Source organism: Chiloscyllium plagiosum, unplaced genomic scaffold (genome assembly GCF_037043375.1).
Source record: "Chiloscyllium plagiosum isolate Xiang-an unplaced genomic scaffold, Cpla_swu_hap1 HiC_scaffold_5, whole genome shotgun sequence".
Classification (NCBI taxonomy): Eukaryota; Metazoa; Chordata; class Chondrichthyes; order Orectolobiformes; family Hemiscylliidae; genus Chiloscyllium; species Chiloscyllium plagiosum.
The window spans coordinates 92,278,154-92,300,284 of record NW_028270143.1 but is presented as its reverse complement, the minus strand read 5'-3'; the positions used below and the strand labels follow the sequence as shown (position 1 = coordinate 92,300,284).

At 41.0% G+C, this 22,131-nt stretch overlaps 1 protein-coding gene across 12 annotated transcripts in view; it reads left to right on the top strand.

The window, feature by feature from the left end:
- mpp7a (MAGUK p55 scaffold protein 7a) overlaps positions 1-22,131 on the top strand; it is a 493,705-nt gene that overhangs the window by 208,788 nt on the left and 262,786 nt on the right. For 6 of the 12 annotated variants that reach the window (XM_087987471.1, XM_087987466.1, XM_043690508.2 and 3 more), the window contains one exon: positions 373-548. The exons of the other annotated variants lie outside the window; for them this stretch is intronic. In XM_087987471.1, the coding sequence (XP_087843597.1) occupies positions 540-548 (9 nt within the window). In that variant the 5' untranslated portion in view covers positions 373-539. The remainder of the gene's footprint in view (positions 1-372; positions 549-22,131) is intronic. 12 annotated transcript variants of the gene reach the window in all.

The following is a 22,131-nucleotide window of genomic DNA, read 5'->3' as shown; positions in this document are numbered from 1 at the left end:
CCTCTCGTTTCTTTGCTTTCTGATGGGTCCTACTCATTCTTTGGTAATCCTCTTAGTTTTAACGTACTACTAAAAAGCTTTGGGGTTTTTCTTGATCCCATCTGCCAAAAGATATTTTGACGTCTCTCCCCACTACTTGCAGTATATTCTGCCTTTCTAGTTTGTAATAAATTGAAGTGTGATGGGTTCAGGGTTGTAGTCTTCACTATGACATTAATATTATTTGTGACAAGCTGTTCCACTGGTATGCAGTTGGTCAAAGGAGTATGTTCGCTTCCTAAGTTTGAATTCCAAGCAACACTTTAAATGTAATCAAGAGCAAATTAATTTTACGGAGTCATGTTTTGATTGTAAAATTGTTATTCCTTTCAGGGAACATCTACAAATGACAGAAACATTCATTCACAAGTTGACATAGGCGAGAACATTGACTGAACTAGTCCACAGATAATCTTGCCTTGCTGCTGAGTGCAAACCTGATATTCCTGTGTGACATTTTGCTGAAGGAATCATGCCAGCGTTATCAACAGGATCTGGAAATGATACAGGTATGGAAACTCAGTTTCAGATTTGGGAACCTCCTGGATTTAACTTGAATTTTGCTATGAATATCAGTATTTGTGCTGAATTGTGCAATTTTGTTTCACATTGGAGGGGGGAAATTAGATCAAAAGGGTAGTGTAAGTTCTGAAGGATTACTCACCTGTAATAACAGAGTGGGATTTATTTCTCAAGAAAGAAACCTGACATCTGTTCCACAGACTTGCTTGTGCCTGCACCTGATTATATCATGTGCAAGCTATGGAAAGTAAACGACAAGAATCTTCTAGAAGCAGAGGAACTGATGTGTTCACCTCTAGCTTCCATTAGTGTTTCTTCACCTTTATAGTTCAATGTTCTTTTGGTTTGTCTGAAATGTTTCTGTGATCACTAATTTCAAACTGATGTGACAGTTACATGCCAATCAACACAAGTGCTATGGTTTCTATCTAATGCAGCTCAATTGATTGTTTTTCTCTCTATATACCCACCCTTCCGCATTTCCTGCAGTTCCAGTGAAGTATCTGAAAAGTTGCAAAGGCTTTTCTCTTGAATGGAGGTCATATTCTGAAAATACACATTTTAATATTTTAGCTCAGTTCTTCCTTTGCAAGAGTTCGATATTTTTAAAAGTAAGACTGTGTCTGATTTGAAAGGTTGCACAAGCTGACCTTGCATGCTTCTGATGAGAACGGCCTTTGATAAGTTTGTTCTCTACTGCATAACTGTCGGCACTCCATCTTCAAATCGTCAGCCTTTGAAAATACTTTTGAAATATCTATAATGCCAATTAATATACAAAGTAGATTTTTTTCAACCTTTCGAGACCAGACAAATTTTTGTCTTAAAATCTGACTGCAAGAAATTATTGAAGTGTAGCAAAATGCAGATGATCACAATGTGACCTCAAGTTTGCCAGGAATCCCTACACAACTTGAACCCAGATGCATGACAGCATATCAGTTGCTACACTTGTAGATATCTTAAAGGAACAGCTGTTGTTTGGGATCTTGCATATAGTAACTGTGAATGAGTGAGTTCTTCATACCAAGTGCTTTGATCATGCTTCAGGAACTTATAAAAATGAAGATTAAGTTTTTCGATCAAAACTTGAACTAAAATTTCCAGATAAAATCAACTGTGCAAAGCAGCACTATCCATCCTGTAATTTTATTTCGGAACACAATATTGTCAGAGCAATGCAACTTAAAGAAAGTAACACCTGGCTGATATGAAGGTACAGCCTGTCAGTGTGAAGAGTAGAGTGATCATTTAGTGATTCATGTAATATATTAAGTTGCATTGATATCAGCCAAGTTAGTTCTAGTCTTGACACATTTTGTATAATAAAATGAGAATAAATGTGACAAGGTTTAAAACTGTTCATAACCTGCTTCTGTGAAATCAAAATTACTTAGGAGCTGTGAGGAAACTTTTGGAGGTCGGTGTGGATTTGTTCGGCCAAATGGCCTGATTCCACATTGTAGGGATTCTATGTTAATAGAAAATTATGTCTTATTTTGAATGTAAAAGTAGAAAGATTATGCTTCATTTTTACAGGGCATTGGTGAGACTGCATCTAGAGTTTTCTGTATCTGATTGATCAAAGTACTAGTCACTGTACTTTTGGAAGGATGTTAATATTTGGGAGCAGTTAAGAGAAGGCTTCCTGCACAAATACTTGGAATGCACAAATTGCCTTAAAAGGAAAGGTTATCCTGGCTAGGCCTGTGTCTCTGGAATTTCCAAGAGTCAAAGGTTATTTAGCTGAAACACGTAAGATTCTTAGCGAACTTGACTGAGTGGATGTTGTAGGGATACTTCCTGTTGTGGGAGAATCTGGAGCTAGGGGTCACAGTTTAAAAATAAAGCATTGCCCATTTAAGTTGCCAGAGAGGAATAATTTTTTTTTCCTGAGGACTGCACTTTCAAGGAACTATGAACCTGTACACCAAGGTCTCTTCATTTAGCAACACTCCCCAGGACCTTACCATTAAGTGTATAAGTCCTGTTCTGATTTGCCTTTCCAAAATGCAGCACCTCACATTTATCTAAATTAAACTTCATCTGCCACTCCTCGGCCCATTGGCCCATCAGATCAACATCTTGTACTCTGGGGTAACCTTGTTCGCTGTCCAGTACACCTCCAATTTTGGCATCATCTGCAAACTTACTAACTATTCCTCCTATGTTCACATCCAAATCATTTATATAAATGACAAAAAGCAGTGGACCCTGCACTAATCCTGGTAGCCTTCCACTGGTCACAGGCCTCCAGTCTGAAAAGCTACACTCCACCACCACCCTCTGTCTTCTACCTTCGAGCCAGTTCTGTATCCCAATGCTAGTTCTCCCTGTATTCCATGAAATCTAACCATGCAAACCAGTCTACAATGAGGAACCTTGTCGAACACTTTACTGAAGTCCATATAAATCATGCCCACTGCTCTACCCTCATCAGAGATTTGCAGGAATATAGAATTGAGGTCGAAGTTTGATCACCCGTAATTTTACTGAACGACTTGGCTTAAAGGGCCGCATGGTCTACTGTTGTTTCTTGTTTGAATGTTTGTAGAAAAGATTTCTGATGATCAAAGTAATACTCATTTGGACTGAGTCTGCATTCTAAACTTGTAGAGCTTTTTTTAAGTTTTGACATTATTAGTAATACTGATTTGTCGGGCAGATTATAGCAATAGAAGTTGCACAGGAGTTTTGCAATCAGCAAGTTTGATTTTATTGCAGCTATAATTGAGCTACAGGTGGCACATAGTGTCATTTCACACACATTTTGATTTCTCTCTTTGACAGCATTGCATATGTACTATATTTCACCCATCATACAGAATTGAGGACTGATTGATTTGTAGCAACATTCACCTTTATTTGACACAGTATCAAAGTACAACAGAGCCCTCCAGAACATTCTTAAACTGTGCCTTGAAAGAAGAAAAAAGGTCATACTGACATTTTGCCAAAAACTGAGCCTGGTACCTTTACAGCCTGTTGCCTGTGCTGAATTTAAACTGTATACTCAACATCTAGTAGTAATAAAATAAAGAGTTTTGCATACTTCAGAGAGCTGTGTCAGGGATTAATGAGCAACTTTATGTTCAGTTGAAATTTGCTGCTGTTTGTTGCAGTCGATCTTAATGAGCTAGAATTAGTTCCCAAAATTGTGAAGCTAACATTGCTACTGTTATTTGTCTGTAGAAGGTGCAGCAGTTTCAGGTAAGGCGTGGGTATGTGGTTAAATGTTAATGTACAAAGATTGCTATCAGAATTCTGCCAATATTTCTATGAAAATGATATTCTCCTCTCAACTTCAGCATTAAAAATGCATTGAATGACGCCAAGTCACTGTATTTGTGGCGTAGCTGAGCACCAAACCCACTGCCGAAAATTAGGTCCTGTCCTTCCAAATCCCATTTTAGAAATGTAAAGGTTGTAGTGTTGCATGGTGGAGAAGAAGCCACCTCCCTGTGAAAAGAAGGGCAAGTTATTTCTGGCAGTCCTTACACTTTACAAGGATATAATATCAAGTGGTTGGTGTCCCATTCGTTTTGGGATTATTTTAGTTTACAGTATTGGCTTCTGCGAGCTGATATTGTAGAATCTTGTATGTAGTTGAGAATGGGTTATTGCTGAGGAATGCCATAAACTCCACCCACAGTGATGTGTAATGTGGACTCAGGCAGAACACCTGAGGATCTCGAAGGAATGTGAATGAGCATCTGGATCTCCTGAAAGTCTCTAACAATGTCATCAGTGTAATCTGTTGCTAACATGCAAATAAGTATTTCTTGTTACCCACAAGAAACTCTTCTAGTTTCACTAGGAAGTGGTTTCCTCCATTACAATAGGCAAAGTGGGTCCTCTAGTCTCCTACATTTTGAAGGTTTCTGCCACTATCCTCTTTATTTGTGATTCCTGGGATTACAGCTTTGTGTATGAGGAGAGATTGGATTGATTGGCCTTGAGGTTACTGGAGTTTAGAAGAGGAATCTTACTAAAACTCTCAAAATTCTGAAAGTGCTGTACAGGATGAAGGCTGGAATGATGTTTACCCTGGCTGGGAGAGGCAGAGCATTTACCAACAAGGGGTCATGATCTCTAGATGTGGACTGAGATGAGAAGATACGTCTTCACTCAAATTGTGGTCAACCTGTGGAATTCTCGAACACAGAAGGCTGTGGAGGATAAATTACTAAATATATTTCGATGAATAGATTCCTCAAGTGTGAAGAGGTTTGGGCAGAGAATGGGAATATACTGTTGAAATCAAAGATTAGCCATGTGTACCAGAGGCACAGTTTCTGTATACTGAATGGCCTACTCTTAATTTTTATGAGCAGCAGCTCATACAGCACGTGGCCATACTACACAAGATGTTTGCTGTTGTCTTGTATTCACTTTGGTGATGCTCTATTTAGGGTGCTCTATTTATTAATGATGTGAATCTGGCTATCAGGTATTGGTAAACACGTATACCATTAAAACTCTGGAACAATCCTCAACGCCTGAAAATACTGTCTTTGATTAGATTAGATTACTTACAGTGTGGAAACAGGCCCTTCGGCCCAACAAGTCCACACCGACCCTGCGAAGAGCAACCCACCCAGACCCATTCCCCTACATTTACCCCTTCACTTAACACTACGGGCAATTTAGCATGGTCAGTTCACCGAAACTGCACATTTTTGGACTGTGGGAGGAAATCGGAGCACCCGGAGGAAACCCACGCAGACACTGGGAGGACGTGCAAACTCCACACAGACAGTTGCCTGAGGAGAGGAATTGAACCCAGGTCTCTGGAGCTGTGAGGCAGCAGTGCTAGCCACTGTGCCACTGTGCCGCCCACAAACTTGCTGTAACTGAGCTTGTTAATTTGAATCAAAAATGTTAAGACTACACACAGTTGAGAATATTATTAGCCAATGATGTACCTAATTATTCAGTGAAAACACTAAGTACTGGAAATACTCAACTGGACAGGCAATACTAACTGTTGCTTGAAGAGTTTCAACACTCTATTTTCAAATTTCCAGTATCCACAGTAGGTTGTGTTTATATATGTTAACTTAATCTCCAGGTACGCTCCCTGTCAAGGTTCCTGTTTGTTTGAATGGCATTTATCAACAATTATTGATTTTTAAAAATCTCACATCAAGTTTTCATTTTGGTCACGAGGGATTTTATTTTGCCTGAATTAACTTCAACACATATTAGAAGTGCTGTCAAACAATCTAAGGAAATTACAAAAATGAAATCTCAATTTGAAGAAAAAGTTGGAACTCATGTTGTGCCTTTCACAATTTCAGGATATTCTGAATTTTACCACTAATAGTTCGTGATGTGGCTTTGAATTGTTGTAAGGATGGCAAATATGACAGGCACAAACAGCAGGGCACTGAAGAATTGGTTGGTCTATTCTGTTTGAGGGAGAAATGTTGACGAGAACAAGAGAAGCTTTCTGCTCTTTTTCAAATTATCCAGTGGGTTAATTTATATCTAATGAAGCCAGACAGGGCTCCTGTTGGTGTCTCATCTGAAAGCCAACTCCCACTGTTGCTTCGTACGGCACTGAAACACTAGCCGAAGACATTTCTGTTGAGTTGGGTATGCATCCAGGATCTTCGGACCCGAAGCATTATCACTGGCCAACATTGACATTGCTACTTGGCAAACAGTAAATGTATAATGTCCTGATCACATCATTTAAATACTTGAATTAGAAATCTGAAGGATTTTGAATGCAAGGTACTGTTTTGTGTATAAATATAATATGTTTCAATTAATTACTTGAACCATTAACATGCTCAAATTTGTACTAAAATATGCACGTTGCACCACACCACTGCCACATTTTGAAACTTCTTTCGGTGGCATTTGGCGATTTAAATATTTCTTCTTCTGAATTGAGTCAGATGGTGGACATGGTGATCATAAATTCAACATTTGCCCAAAATGTTTGAGACTGATGCCAAATTTGTTTTCATGCCCTTTTTAACTGCTGCTGACACCAAAAGCTGGTCTGACCTGCAGCTCCTCAGCTGGGACAGTTTGAAAGTTGACTAATAGAGATGGTCACCAATTTGCTAAATTAGATGTTCCTGGGGTGCCAATAATATTGCTGTTGACCTGGTGCACTTTTGCTTTCGGGAATTCAAGACTTTGTAGAACAGGACTGAGAATGTTTGGTTCAAACTGCGACCACTGAGAGACATAGAGCCGTTGGGTCATGCAGTTTAGAAGCAGGCCCTTCAGCCTACCATGTCTGTACTGACCACCAAACTACACAACAGAGGAACCTCGATTATCCAAAGGACACAGGAGGGCAGTATTTTGCTTGGTTAATCGAATTCCGGATAATTGAATGCTGGTTAATGTAGTTTAGCCAAACATCGGGACCTTGTGATCTTGCCGGATAATCCGATATTAGGATAATCAAATGCTGGATAGTCAAGGTTCCTCTGTAATCCCATTTACCTGCGCTTAGTCCATCACCTTCGATACCTTGGTATTTTAAGTACATGTCAAGATGCTTCTTAAATGCTGTGAGAGTATGTGCCTTCACTACCCCTCACACAGCACATTCCACACTTCTACCAATCTCTGGGTGAAAAAATGTTTTCTCAGGTCTCCCCTAAACCACTTACTCTTCACCTTAACCTCGTACCATCTGGTCGTAGACACACCTGCCACAAGGAAGAAGTTCTCACAATCTACCCTGTTTATGCCTCTCATAATTTTGTATAACACTGCTTGACCTTTCTGCTCCAAACAAAACAAACCAATTCTGTCCAGTCTCTCCTCGAAACTGAGATGTGTCATCCCAAGCATCGTCCTGGTGAATCTTCTCTGTATGCTGTCCACTATATCCATATACTTAGTGTGGTGACCAGAAATGCACCCAGTATTCCACCTGTGGTCTCATCAATGTTTATAAAGTTGAAACAAGACTTCCTTGCTCGTATATTCTATGTTGAAATGTGTTGCTGGAAAAGCGCAGCAGGTCAGGCAGCATCCAAGGAGCAGGAGAATCGACGTTTTGGGCATGAGCCCTTCTTCAGGAATGAGGAAAGTGTGCCAAGCAGGCAAAGATAAAAGGTAGGGAGGAGGAACTTGGGGGAGGGGTGTTGGAAATGCAATAGGTGGAAGGAGGTCAAGGTGAGGGTGATAGGCCGGAGTGGAGGTGGGGGCGGAGAGGTCAGGAAGAAGATTGCAGGTTAGCAAGGTGGTGCTGAGTTCGAGGGTTGGGACTGAGACAAGGTGGGGGGAGGGGAAATGAGGAAACTGGAGAAATCGGAGTTCATCCCTTGTGGTTGGAGGGTTCCTAGGTGGAAGTTTTGGCGCTCTTCCTCCAGCTTCATCCAGCGATGGAGGAGTCCAAGGACCGGCATGTCCTTGGTGGAGTGGGAGGGGGAGTTGAAGTGTTGAGCCACGGGGTGGTTGGGTTGGTTGGTCCGGGTATCCCAGAGGTGTTCTCTGAAATGTTCCGCAAGTAGGCGGCCTGTTTCCCCAATATAGAGGAGGTCACATCGGGTGCAGCGGATGCAGTAAATGATGTATGTGGAGGTGCAGGTGAATTTGTGGCGGATATGGAAGGACCCCCTACCTTTTCCTCCGCTACATCGATGACTGTATCGCCGCTGCCTCGTGCTCCCACGAGGAGGTTGAACAGTTCATCCACTTTACTAACACCTTCCACCCCAACCTCAAATTTACCTGGACCATCTCAGACTCCTTCCTCCCCTTCCTAGACCTCTCCATTTCTATCTCGGGCGACCGAATCAACACGGACATTTTCTATAAACCGACTCCCACAGTTACCTAGACTACACCTCCTCCCACCCTGCCCCCTGTAAAAACGCCATCCCATATTCCCAATTCCTTCGTCTCTGCTGCATCTGCTCCCAGGAGGACCAGTTCCAATACCGAACAACCCAGATGGCCTCCTTCTTCAAAGACTGCAATTTCCCCCCAGACGTGGTTAACGATGCTCTCCACCACATCTCCTCCATTTCCTGCTCCGCCGCCCTTGAGCCCTGCCCCTCCAATCGCCACCAGGACAGAACCCCACTGGTCCTCACCTACCACCCCACCAACCTCCAGATACATCGTATCAGCCGTCGTCATTTCCGCCACCTCCAAACGGACCCCACCACCAGGGATATATTTCCCTTCCCTCTCCTCCCCTATCAGCGTTCCGAAAAGACCACTCCCTCCGTGACTCCCTCGTCAGGTCCACACCCCCCACCAACCCAACCTCCACTCCCGGCACCTTCCCCTGCAACCGCAAGAAATGCAAAACTTGCGCCCACACCTCCCCCCTTACTTCCCTCCAAGGCCCCAAGGGATCCTTCCATGTCCACCACAAATTCACCTGCACCTCCACACACATCATTTACTGCATCCGCTGCACCCGATGCGGCCTCCTCTATATTGGGGAAACAGGCCGCCTACTTGCGGAATATTTCAGAGAACATCTCTGGGACACCCGGACCAACCAACCCAACCACCCCATGGCTCAACACTTCAACTCCCCCTCCCACTCCACCAAGGACATGCAGGTCCTTGGACTCCTCCATCGCCAGACCACAGCAACACGACGGCTGGAGGAAGAGCGCCTCATCTTCCGCCTAGGAACCCTCCAACCACAAGGGATGAACTCAGATTTCTCCAGTTTCCTCACTTCCCTTCCCCCCTCTTGTCTCAGTCCCAACCCTCGAACTCAGCACCACCTTCCTAACCTGCAATCTTCTTCTTGATCTCTCCGCCCCCACCCCCACTCCAGCCTCTCACCCTCACCTTGACCTCCTTCCACCTATCGCATTTCCAATGCCCCTCCCCCTAGTCCCTCCTCCCTACCTTTTATCTTAGCTTGCTTGGCACACTTTCCTCATTCCTGAAGAAGGGTTCATGCCCGAAACGTTGATTCTCCTGCTCCTTGGATGCTGCCTGACCTGCTGTGCTTTTCCAGCAACACATTTTTACCTCTGATCTCCAGCATCTGCAGTCTTCACTTTCTCCGTATATTCTATGTCCCAGCTAATCAAAACAGTCATCCTGTTTGCCTTCATCACCCTGTCTACCTGTGCTAACACCTTCAGGGATCTATGGACTTGAATGCCAAGGTCCTTTGCTCGTCAGTACTCCCTAGGAACCTACCATTCATTGTGTGTATATCTTTGCCTTATTAGGCCTCCCAAAATGCAACACCTCACACTTGCACTTGCTTTCCCAAATTAGCAGTTGACCAACATAAACACCACAATTTCTGTGTCTTCTCATTATACCTTCAACACTCACGTCCAAATCATTCACGTAAATAACAAATAGCAAGGGTCCCAGCACCCATCCCTGTGGTACACCACTGGTCAGAGGCTTCCAATCACAAAAACAACACTCCACTACCACTCTTTGCCCCCTACTTACAAAGCAGTTTTAGATCCAGTTTGCTAACTTGCCTTGGATCCCTTGGGTTTTTTACCTTTCAGAGCAACCTTCCCTGTGGGACCTTGTCAAAGGCCTGACTGAAATCCAAGTAGACTGCACAATCCTCATTAATATATTCAGTCACCTTTTCAACTAATTAATTAGATTATTTAGACAGGATCTCCCTTCAACAAATCTGTGCTGGCTCTCCTTGACCAATCCTTACCGTTTTCAAATATTGATTAATCTGATCGTTCAGGAGTTTTTTCCCTACCACTGGTGTCAGACGAACTGGTCTGTAAATTACCTGGGCGCAAGTGAGGATTGCACATGCTGGAGATCAGAGTTGAGACTGTGGTGCAGGAAAGGCACAGCAGGTCAGGCAGCGTCCGAGGAGCAGCAGAGTCGATGTTTCAGGCAAAAGCCTTTCATCAGGAAGGGTCTTTTGATGAAGGGCTTTTGCCCGAAACGTTGACTCTGCTGCTCCTTGGACACTGCCTGACCTGCTGTACTTTTCCAGCACCACATTCTCGACTGTAAATTACCTGGTCTATCCCGGCTGCCCCTCTCGAACCTGAATTTCACTATTGGCGTTCTAGAACTGGTATTGGGTCCTGTTGACACATTTAAGGCATTTTACAGCAAGTTTAAGGCAGTTATTCTGGATAAATAGGTCAACTAAGTACACCTCTAGCTCAGATAGGGTGAACAGTTTGCTTTGTAAAATTTTGGAGGTTTTAGGAGTGTGAAATGGTCAGCTGGAAATATAATTTTTCCTCCATGTTATCAGTGCAAAGGAAACTGGGAGATAAATTTATTCATCAAATTCTATTTAAAATAATTGTCATCTATAGCATTGTCCACTACACTGTAGTTCTTGTCTCATTGAGAACCAGTATTTGATCAAGGAAAAGTAAATCCAAACTTATAGGTAAAATAATCTTTCCTGACATTCTTCCAACAGCTATTGCTTTCAATTAAATAGGTTCCAAATGACTGTTAGTGCTTCAGCTTCTGTAAACTTAGGCCAAACTCCTAAACAGCTACTTCTGAGAAAACAGATGTTAACTATCCTCAAATAACTCTGAAGAATTTAACCAAATGTTGGTATATGTGGTTTATATTGGATAGTGCACCTTAAGTCGAATGAGGATCAACTGATCGTTCTTGTTCAAGTATTTTTATTTACAGCACTTGCAAATTTTTACAGTTAAATGGAACCAGACTTGTGTCTAGAACACTGAGAATTTGTGTGGTGTTAACATGCCATGTATTCTTACGTGATGCTAGAAATTACAGCAAGGTCACTGTCTTCCTTCCAAACCAAAATTTTAAAGCAAAACAATGCAGGAGTTCTTACTAAAAGCATAATCAACTGAAAGACTACTACTGTACATTATGTTGAGCCAGCTCAATGGAGTTTTAGATCATGGTATGTGTCTGTTTTTCATTAACACTATAAAGTTTTATAGTATTAGTCTGGCAGAGAGATATGTATTTGCCCTTGTTTTGCTGCTAATTTTGGAAATATTTCTTTTGGGTGGATTATTACTGTAGCATCATAGCTGTGTTTTTGGGCTGGTAATCCATAAAGCTGGACTGATGATCCAGAGATATGAGTTCAAATTCAATCACAACAGCTGGGAAATTTCAACTCTGATAATTAAAAAAAGTCTATTTTTCTAATTAACAGCCTATCTGATTTAGTGAGGTAAAATAACTAGTCTGGTTCTCCAGTATTGTTTCAAAAAACAAATTTTCAGTCCTTGCAAGACCTGGGTAATGTATGATTCCAGACCAACACCACTGTGATTGACTTTTAATTGCCCTCTGAAATGGCCGAACAAATTCTTATTGCATCATAATTTAACAACAATAAAAGGATGGACCTTCTGGAAATGAACCTAAACAATGCTTGTTGAAACTCAGCTACAAATTTTGAAGAGTAGAACACTGAAACCTAGTCTGCAAGCATGCTTTCACTGTTTCATTTTGAAAAAGAAAACTTTTGGATATGTTATCACATCTAGAGGTGGGGACTTGAACCTTGTCCTTCATTCTCAGAGGTAAGGACACCACTACTGTGTCACATGACCACCTTGTTCTGATACATAAAGCAACTTTTAATTAACCTATTCTGATATATTATGACACATTTCTGGGGCAGGTGGGCTTGAACTTGGCTCTTCTGGCCTCGAGGCACTATCATTGTGCCAGACAATCCTGGGACTTCAGTTAATGCTGTCCACCAGACTCAAGAAAGCACCAAGTACCATCAATCTTGAGGAGCTGCCCTCAATGTCTGCAGACTTGCACCAAATTCGGGAGAACTGACCCATGTATTGCCCATGGCAGGACAACTGCACCAGAATTGGTAGCATGTTGGTCTGCATTCGCAGGAGATGAACTGCAGGTATTACGAAGTTGACTCTGAACCCCCAGAGTTCACATGACATCAGCTCAAGTATCCTGCCTGTTGCCACAACTTTTGTTTCACAGCTGTTGCCATCTTCATGTTGAACATACCCTTGAAGATAGAAAACACAGGTAATGTGTTCTCGTTGAAGGCTTCAGTTCTGGTCACCAAGAACAACCTGGCAGCACCATTACTGACCAAAGTGGCTGAATTCATAAGGACATAACTGCCAGGCTGAGCGTTAAGCAAGGAGTGAGAAAACCAACATTGAGTACAATCTATTTGATCTCATCATCATCTTGATTCACCTGAGGCAAATGCAACCACTCATGGCTGCTTTGTTGGAACTCAACACTTGAGTCAGATATGGAGACCAAATTTTGTCTTTGTCGAAAGAATATTCTCCATTGTATTCTTGCAATATACTTGCTTCAAGGATGACATCTACTCAGTGTTACAAATTTTTACTATGGGCCTTTGTGACCAAACAGGCTGACTGTTGACCTGCAGATCTTTCGACTCGTGAGGTAATGGGATCTGGAGTGCAAAATTTGTTTCCCTTTCCTTGCTACCAGTCCACCTCATGGTTAAGGCATTTGGATTCAAAGCATGATGCAACTTGGATAAGTTGCCATTTTGAATGATTGGTGCAAAGCTCCTCCCAGTTATTCATGTCGATGCTGCCATGCTTCATAGAGAACTTCACAGGGGCTTTGTAATAGCTTTTTTGTCTTCTCTTGACTGCTGTCCATTTGAAAATGAAGAAAACAGTCCGTCAGGAGTGATGCTTTTCGGTCATCCAGACGTAGTATCTGGTCTGTCGTAGATGAGTTTGTGGTTTTGCTTGAATGTTGATATTGTAGACTTGAAAAACACAATCATTTTGTTTACTGGTTGCCTTCTCACTGATTCTAGAGAATGAGGTTCAGACATTGCTGATGGCATTTCTGGAGTACTCTTTTGTGTCACTTTTATGCGGTTCAGGTCTCACTGCGGTACAGGAATGTGATAACAACTGCTTTGCACATGCAAACATTTGTTGACTTATGAAGGTCTTTGTTGTCAAGCTTGAGCTGCTAGAATTTGTAGAAGGCTGACCTGGAGAACTGATCCAGTGTCAATGGTGGCCTTTTGAGGGAGCTAGCTGTCAAGGTTTCGGAAGTACACACGATGTTCCAGAAGCTCTCCTTCATTATATATGGGGTTTAGAGTATTTTATGGAGCTCTTGTGTTGACATGTGTTTTGTTTTGATAGCATTAAAGAATAGCTGAATCTTTTGAATGCAGAGTTAAAAGTTGTTGAGTATATCTGTTGTAGGGTGAGCAACAACACTGCGTTTTCCTTGTGCACTGCTGATCATGTATGTCTGTGATTGGTAGTTTAATTTCGGCATGGAGATGACAGTTTGAAGAAGTTCCATCTAGGCGGTGTTTAATATTCATGCCAGAAGGCAGTTGATCTTTGAGGTGAATAGCCAGCATCAGGTAAATTGTGAATAGCATGTCTCTGGAAGTTAATTTCCAGCTACAGGAAGTAGGCAATTAAGGTGAGTACGATTTTCCCTGTTATGGACAAAAGAGAAATGCCTCAATTGTTCCCACAGCGTAAGTGCTATTGTTTCTTTAGGTTCTCGTTAAAACTGTCATATTCTTGTTGTTCGAGGCGTGGGGGAGAGTGGGAGTGTTGTGGAATTCCTTTTCCTCCTATATCCCTGTGATGCGTACATGGATGGCATGTACTATACTCAATGTGAAAGATTCAGAACAACCCATAGTTGCGCAGATCTGGGAATCTGAGGTTTCAGAGACATTTCAGTATCAATAGAGTTGTATGCTGCTTCAGTTTGGAAACTCTTCATCCCTTACTCAACCATTACTGTCAAGCTCCAGCTATCAGCTCTGGTTCATTGAAGATTGTAAAGGACACCATCCAGCATAGCTAAGGAAAAGATGCCCAATTGGTGAAGATGCAACATAGGACTGACTATGTGCTGAAGACAGAGCTAAGTGAAAGTGAGGACTGCAGATGCTGGAGATCAGAGTTGAGCGTGTGGTGCTGCAAAAGCACAGCAGGTCAGGCAACATCCGAGGAGCAAGAGAATCGACATTTCGGCATAAGCCTTACGCCAGCACCACATTCTAGACAAAGCTCGGTGATCACAGCTACTGGATTAGAAGAAAGTTCTTCCCAGTTATATCACATCTGGTTGTGAATGTGGTGGACAATGAAAATCAACAGAAGGAGTTAGCTCCATAAATATCTCTATCATTGTGGTGCAGGAACATGGTATGTGAATGCAACAAACAAGGGCATTCATTGCCAGACCTCATTACGACATTGGTCCAAATGGACAAAAGAGCTGAACTTTAGACTTGAGGTGAGAGCAAAACCTCTTGCTTGAGTCTGGCATCATGGAGGCCTGAGGATATTAAAGTTAATGGGATTAGGAGAAAAATTTCCACTTCCTGAGTAAGACTCAGTACATAGGATGAGGGATGTGGTTATTCAAAGCCAGTAATCTTCACCCCAGAGACCACTGCAAGTAGTTCCTAAGAGATGTGTCGTTCGATTTTGGACTAATGACCTTCAGAAGCTTCATCCATTACTTATCCCTTAACATGAAGTTAGAAGCGGGAATGTTCTCTGCTTGTACAGTGTTCAGTTTCATGTACAACGCGTTAGATAATGAAACAGCCCAGTGTCCTCATGTAGCAAATCAACAACACTCGGGCTTAGGTTGATCAATGGCAAGTAACATTTCTGCCCTGAATCTGACATTTCCCAACTCCACTATTTCTAATTATCTCCTTTTGATATTCAACGATCAAATCTTTTCAAAATTCTCCACCATTGTTGCTTTTCGCCATTACCCATTCACTATTTAACAGTTCTAATTATGTAAAATCTTATAACAAGAGGAGAACATCAGAGGTTGAATATTTTGTGAAGAGTAGTTACCACCTGGACCTCCTCCCCCCAAAGAGGAATATATTTTCACCATACTCAATCCGAATATCATGAGCGTGATGTAAAATGCCCCACCTATCCGGGATGAGTGTAACTCCAACAACACATTAAGCTACACACCTCTGCGACAATGTAACATACTTTGATATCATTCCATTGTCCAAATGGAACACACTTTCTGCTCTACTGGTATATTGTAGCTAAAGCCTGTGCCACTACATGATGCAGTGCAGTAACCTGCTAAGGGTCCTTTAACAGCAACTGCTAAACATGCAACCTTTTTTGATTAGATGTTTGAGGCCAGTAAGTGTATGTGAACACTATCATTAGTAAGTTCCCCTTCAACTTAGTTTTCAAGTCAAAATGAAACCTTAGCAATGTAATTTTAGTGTTGCTAGAGCAAAATCCTGGAACTCCCTACCCAGCAGCTTTGTGTGAGTTCTGACATCACACGCACTACAATGGTTCAAGAAGCCAACTTATCACATTCTCTCACAGCCACGGTTGGGCATTAAATGCCAATAGTGCCCTTATCTCATTGAAAGCAAATCCTTGATTTCTCAAATTTTAGTAGATAGTTATTGAAGTAGTTCTGAAAAGATTTTAAATAATTTGGGAAAAATAAAGCAAATATTATACAAAACCTAACACTTTATTTTGTCTTGCACTTCAGACGAATTTTCATTTGTTCAGAAAACACAAGGAAGCACCTAACATTTTAGCAAAGCACGCATGTGGTTATCGTGCCTTTTTTTAAAATCATAAACCCTGCTTTATAACTTAACAGACCTTGCCTTATAGCTATGAGGGATATGACAAGAATGGTGATATTAAATTTCTGTAGACTAACAGTAATATTTTCCATACTGATGTCAAAAATGTTGAACATCTGGAACCTGCCGCGTAAGTGCATGGCTCACTCGCTCCAGGAACATTTTTATCAATTTTTAGTTATTCTCTTGTTAGCTACTAAAATTTTTTCATACAATGCTTCATATCAAATAAAGACTTGAGCAGTTGTATTTTCTCGTATTTTTTTAGAACGCAAGTTAAACATGGGGAAGTCACCTTTAAAATCTTTTTTTAATGTTAGTAACCCATGGGTTTTTTGTCTTTAAGTGCACCTTGGAATGCACAGTAAAAATTTGCTTCAGTACCTGAAATAAAAACCACTTGACAGTTTTATTTTGAAATCATATTTACACCTTTATTGCACGCAATAATTCAGATGCTGATAGAAGGCAGTAATGCCACAAGGCTCATGTTTCCACATTGAGAACAAATTTTGCAATTTGTTTTGGGAGTTCATAACAATTTTTTTTCAATCTGAAAATTTGAAGTTGTTTATTTAGTTCTGTGTATTAATTGTATGGAACAACTGTCATTATTGTTGTTGAACCAGTCATGGGGGCTTGAGAGAACTGAGAATCTATTAATTTCTCCTCCGAAAAATTCCCCCTCGATGGTTCTACTTGAAATCTAGAACTTGGTGTATGAAGTCTTATGGGAGAACTCCGGGCCTAACATATTCAGGACACATATTTGATGTAGTAACTAACATTAATTTTGATGTTAAAAGTAAAATGTTAAAAAGGTCAATTCAGTTACCAAGTGTTTAGTTTCTCCAGTGATTTTATTCAGTAAATATTAGTTAAACTATATAAATTAACTAAATTGTCACTCACTGCTGAGTTCTCGGATATCCATTGAAAAGGTTTCTGCAATTTTCTTCCTAGTCTGTGTGATGTAATTTTACCTCCAGCAGGGTATTTTAGTGATGCTGATGTTCTCCCTTGTAACATAAGCTAAATGTGGATATCTTGATATTGAAGAATCCAATAGACCTTTATTACATACAGACATTACATTCTTCATTCACATCAGTATCTATCATTAAACTATTAGATTGCAAGTAAATAAACAGAGGTAAGATGCTGTCTGATGTCTTTATGCCCTCAGGTCACAGGCCATGATTTAGTAATGATATAATAAACCTGTTTCTTAAACCTACACTGACATATTGACTGAGAAATTTAATGCAACTGTCTGCCTAGTATGGCGAGGAAAATAAAATAGTGCCTGCCTTCCTACTTCCTTGTAACAAATGAGTTAAACTGGAAAACATGGACTTAGTCTGTACTTAATAATGTACAAACTCTTGCTTAGGTTCACACATTATGACAGGCACGTGAGATACTATGCTGTTGACCAGCTATTTCAGTGGAATCATGTCCGTTAAGGAATGCTGCCTCCAATTCGGAGAGGAGGAGAAAATTGGCGTAGAAAATTGTTGATGGTTTACCACAACTGAGTCTGATCACAATAAAAACTGATGTTTTTGAATATTATAAACATATGTTCTTGAAGAAAATAATGTATTAATGGTGTGCTATTTCTTTTTTTTATTTTGCACTGAATTTTAGTGTTGTTCTGAATGACATCTAATTTATTAATTAATAAGCCAAAGCTTTAAGTGAACTAGAATTTACACTCATTGTGCATTTATTATCATTATTTGTAATTTTAAATTATTCTACAAATATTTAAGCAGTATCAATTTGGTTTGTTGGCAAGTGAAGATTTTCAGAAAATATAAGTATTTTTGTACAATTGGTTGCTAAACTTTCCAGTTGAGGGCAATGTTTGCTGCTTCAATGTTCTAGGAATTATTGCGTTGTACTAGGTACAGATTGTCACCTGAAACAAGTCTGCAGTTTTCTTTGAATAATAAAGGGAAGTACTGGACATGTAACTGCACTGCTAATTGTGGAATGTACCATGCCAACAACATGAATAAATATTTGGCTGTTAGTTAAGTCATTATGTAAACTTTGAATTTAAAATAAAATATTAGTGGACTATGTAGGTTATCTGTAACAAAAATACGTTTTCCAAAAAGCTGTGTTTGGGTGCAACTGTTGTGCATTCCCTGTCTTTCAAACTGAACGGTGACAGACGAACTGTGAACGATGTTTTTCATATTGTGCAAGGGTACACCTGTGTCAGAATTTAAAATTTTTCAACCAGTGGAATACTGTTTCTGCATCAGTTACTGGATTCAGTTATTAAATGAAAATGTTGGATTAGGGAAGATTTAACACTGTCTGCTTTCTAAAATTTTCTAACTTTGGCACGGCTGAGTACCTTACTGCTTACAAAATCTTGTCTCAACAACTTGTCCCATGGTTTTGTAATGCACTTTGGATTTTTGAGAGAACACATTGAATGCTGCTAATATATTCCAACTTGGAATTAAGTATCAACAAACGTGAAACCTTTGAGTACGTTAATTTTTAAACTCAAACATTTGCAACAGTTTTTTCCTTCAATTGAGAGCCAATTTTCCACAATACAACCGTAATGAGAATCACTGTACTGGCTGTGAGGAAGCTGCCATTTGAGAGAGCTTGACCAGCAATAATAAGGGTAGAATATTAAATTGCATATTTCTACTGGCAATTAACATACTGCAGTGGAAACAGCAAGTTGTGTGATTGCCACATTGCACACAGAGGAAAAATCATTTCAGCTACGGATCTGTACAATTGAGCAAGTTAGTATCCACCCTTCTGCTGCAGCAGGAGTATTTCTTTGGCTGCGATCATTGTACACTGTTGAAGCAATGATCCAAACATTGCCCTGGAATATCTGAGAATGCTTCAGTTAAGCCCATTTTTTGATAGGTCGTTGTAATCTGCATTGGGATGTTCACGTTACAATGTGTAGCTGCTTGTGCAGTCACTGTTATAAATCCTTCTAATGGTGTTGCATTCAAGATACGATTTCACCCCCACCCCATCCAAGGATTCTGAAAGTGTGTTGCTATTTCAATAGTAGATATAGCTGAGTTGTTCCACATTGCAGCAATGACTTATCAATGCATATAAAATAAGCCATTAAGACAAAATTGTTTTACGCTCCCAGATCTGCAGCCAGTAATTGGCTGATTACCAAGTGTTTTAGGTACATTATTGCACTCTTTTTGGTTTGGAGATTCTCCACAAGGCAAAAGATTGTTTTGGGACTTGTATTTCAACACAAATCACATAGTATTATGAGTGTCTGACTTGTACATGATTATTTTTAAGACTGACCCAACACCCTTGCAGCACTCCAATTAGACTGACCAGGGAGCTTCATCCACACTGTATTACCAGAGTGTACTTCGGTGAATGGTTTAGTAATCCTGTCAGAGTATAAATGCTGATGCCTGCAAATTCCTGAAAGCCATCTTCCATCAAAATCTAGAGTATAGGAGTGTTACGACTAATGATGTGAGGTCTTGCAGCTGCTGCCCATGAGGTTTTTTGTGCAACTTTTGGCTGGGAACCCTGTTAGACGAGACTCTGTATTTTGTGAATAGTTATTTGCTAATCTTGGTGGCATTCTCAATCTTGCTCTTGCACTCCTTTACAATTAAATGATATTAAATCTCTTGATATCCCCCAACTCTTTGACAGCCACTGCAGATTTTCAGTTTGTGGACCATTATACATGAATAGTTATTTGTAATCGGAAATCTCTCAAACATCTCTTGAGTTTCTCTCAAAATTCAATGTGGTAACTGAAGTAAGGTGGCTATATTCATCAAGTTACTGCAATAGTCATAAACGAGACAGCATGGTTCAACCAGGTAGCTCATAAAGGTTATCTTCATCTTTGAATCAAGATCTAGCCATAATCTTGTACTGAAGTAATGGATGTCTGGCTTGGAGAACACCGATGGATGAGGCCAACATTTGGTAACTTTTTGCTTAAGGTCTCTTGATATTCTGGGTCCATAGAGTATGCTGTAGACTATTGATACAAACTTCTGTGCCAGTGTATTTTGAAAGAATTACTAACATGAATTTCTCATGTGATACAGCAGGTACACAACGTTGCTATCCTTGGAATATCTGGTTCCCTCGGGCAGTTCATTCATCTTGTTAGTCAAATAAAGTTGGAGGCAGTTATGTTCCTCTGACTTTACCACAGCTTAGCCATGATTTCATTTTGTTGTCACATGATTAAGTTAATGTTGTATTCATCTCCAGCTTGGAGAGTTTAACAAGCATCCTCTAGTCGGTGTATCTACAACCTTCATCTTCGCTTGATTATATTGCTATCAATTTTTGTGTTGGAGTATCAACCACATTCTTTGCGGTATAGGGTATTGTGAGTTCTATGAGAAACTGATTCTTGGTCATGATAATCTATTTCAACAGTTGCCATGTTCCAGTATTAAACGTAAACTGCAAATTTATCAGAGGCTCTACCTCCACGTCTGCATCAATCATTTCTGCTGTAAATGTCCTTGATCCAAACACATCATTGATGCAGATTGAGATGGAGTGCATTGTTGAGTAATTTCACATTGTTTTCCTTGGCTGGTGAGTCCAGAACCTGGACGGACCATTTAAAAGTAAGGATGCCATTTAGGACTGGAATAGATGGAAAATCCTTTTACTCCAGATGATGAGTCTTTGGAATTCTCTGCCAGAGAGCTCCATGGAAGCTGCATCTGTGAATATATTTAAAACTGGGCAATTGATTAACTTGGACGGCTGGTTTTTGATGCAGAGTGATGACGACAGCATGGATTCAGTTGCATTGGCTGAAGTTATAATGAGGGACTCTTTCTTAGCCTCTCCCCTCGCTTGAGGTGTGGTGACCCTCAGGTTAAGCCACCTCCAGCCAATTTCCCCCTCATGAGCGAACACCCCTATGGTCAGTAAGTCTATGGCAACTTTACATTTACCTTTTAATTAAAGCTGAGGTTGATTAAATTTTTGAGTATCAATGGTGTAAAGAGTTGTGGGGCTAATGTGGGTAAAAGGCATTGAAGTGTTCTATCTCCTATGACCAAATTAAATTTTGGAGCAGACTCAACAAGTTGACTGTCTTATTCCTGTTACTGTGTTCTTCTTTGAAATTAGAGTTCCCAAGGACTTGTTAAGCTCTTCATCACAACTTTAAGTCATTGTGTAGCCTATTGCAATTCTTCCAAGAGCCAGTCCGTATACTTTTGTGTTAAATCTCGAAATAACTTTCTGCACTCCTTGCAGTGTATCCTTCCAGTCGCGTTTGTTCAAAAGGAGTGTAGAAGATATGATGTCTTAATCAAGACTTGCGTCTCTCAAAATCCAGTCAATTATACGGGTAGGCATTTCTACCCAGCAGAGGCTGCACAACCAGCACTCCTCAAACATTCCAGAAGCTTCCTCCAGCCTCCAGAACAGCTTAGCCGCCATTAGCCACAGGGCCTGTATAGCCACCATCCCCACAGAGATCGATAACGTCACTTCCGCCCCCATTGAGGTCGCTTCTGCAGCCACTTCTGCTCATGAGTGACGTCACTTTCGACCCTCGTGTCATTGCTGACGTCATGCGTTCAGCAACTTCGCCCCCCCCCTCCAACTGCCGTGTTCGCCACCACATCTGCCCTCACCAATGCTACTCACCTGCATACTGCCGACACATCCCCCACGGATCTCACTGTCACTATCCTCGCTCCCCCCGAACCCCAAGGGGAACATCACCCCTGCTAATGGCTCCACCCCTATTCCCCCTACCACCACGCCCACTCCGGTTACAGGCTCCGTCCCCACTCTCAGCTCCACATCTACACCAGGTCCTAGCTCCCAGCCCTGCCGAGTTTTCACCATCCCCCATCTCCTCCTCACTGAGGAAGAACAACCAGTCCTGAGCAAAAGCCTTACCTTTATCGGCCTCCGTCCATGCATCAATGAATTCAATAAGCGTCGTGATGTCAAACACTTCTGCTGCC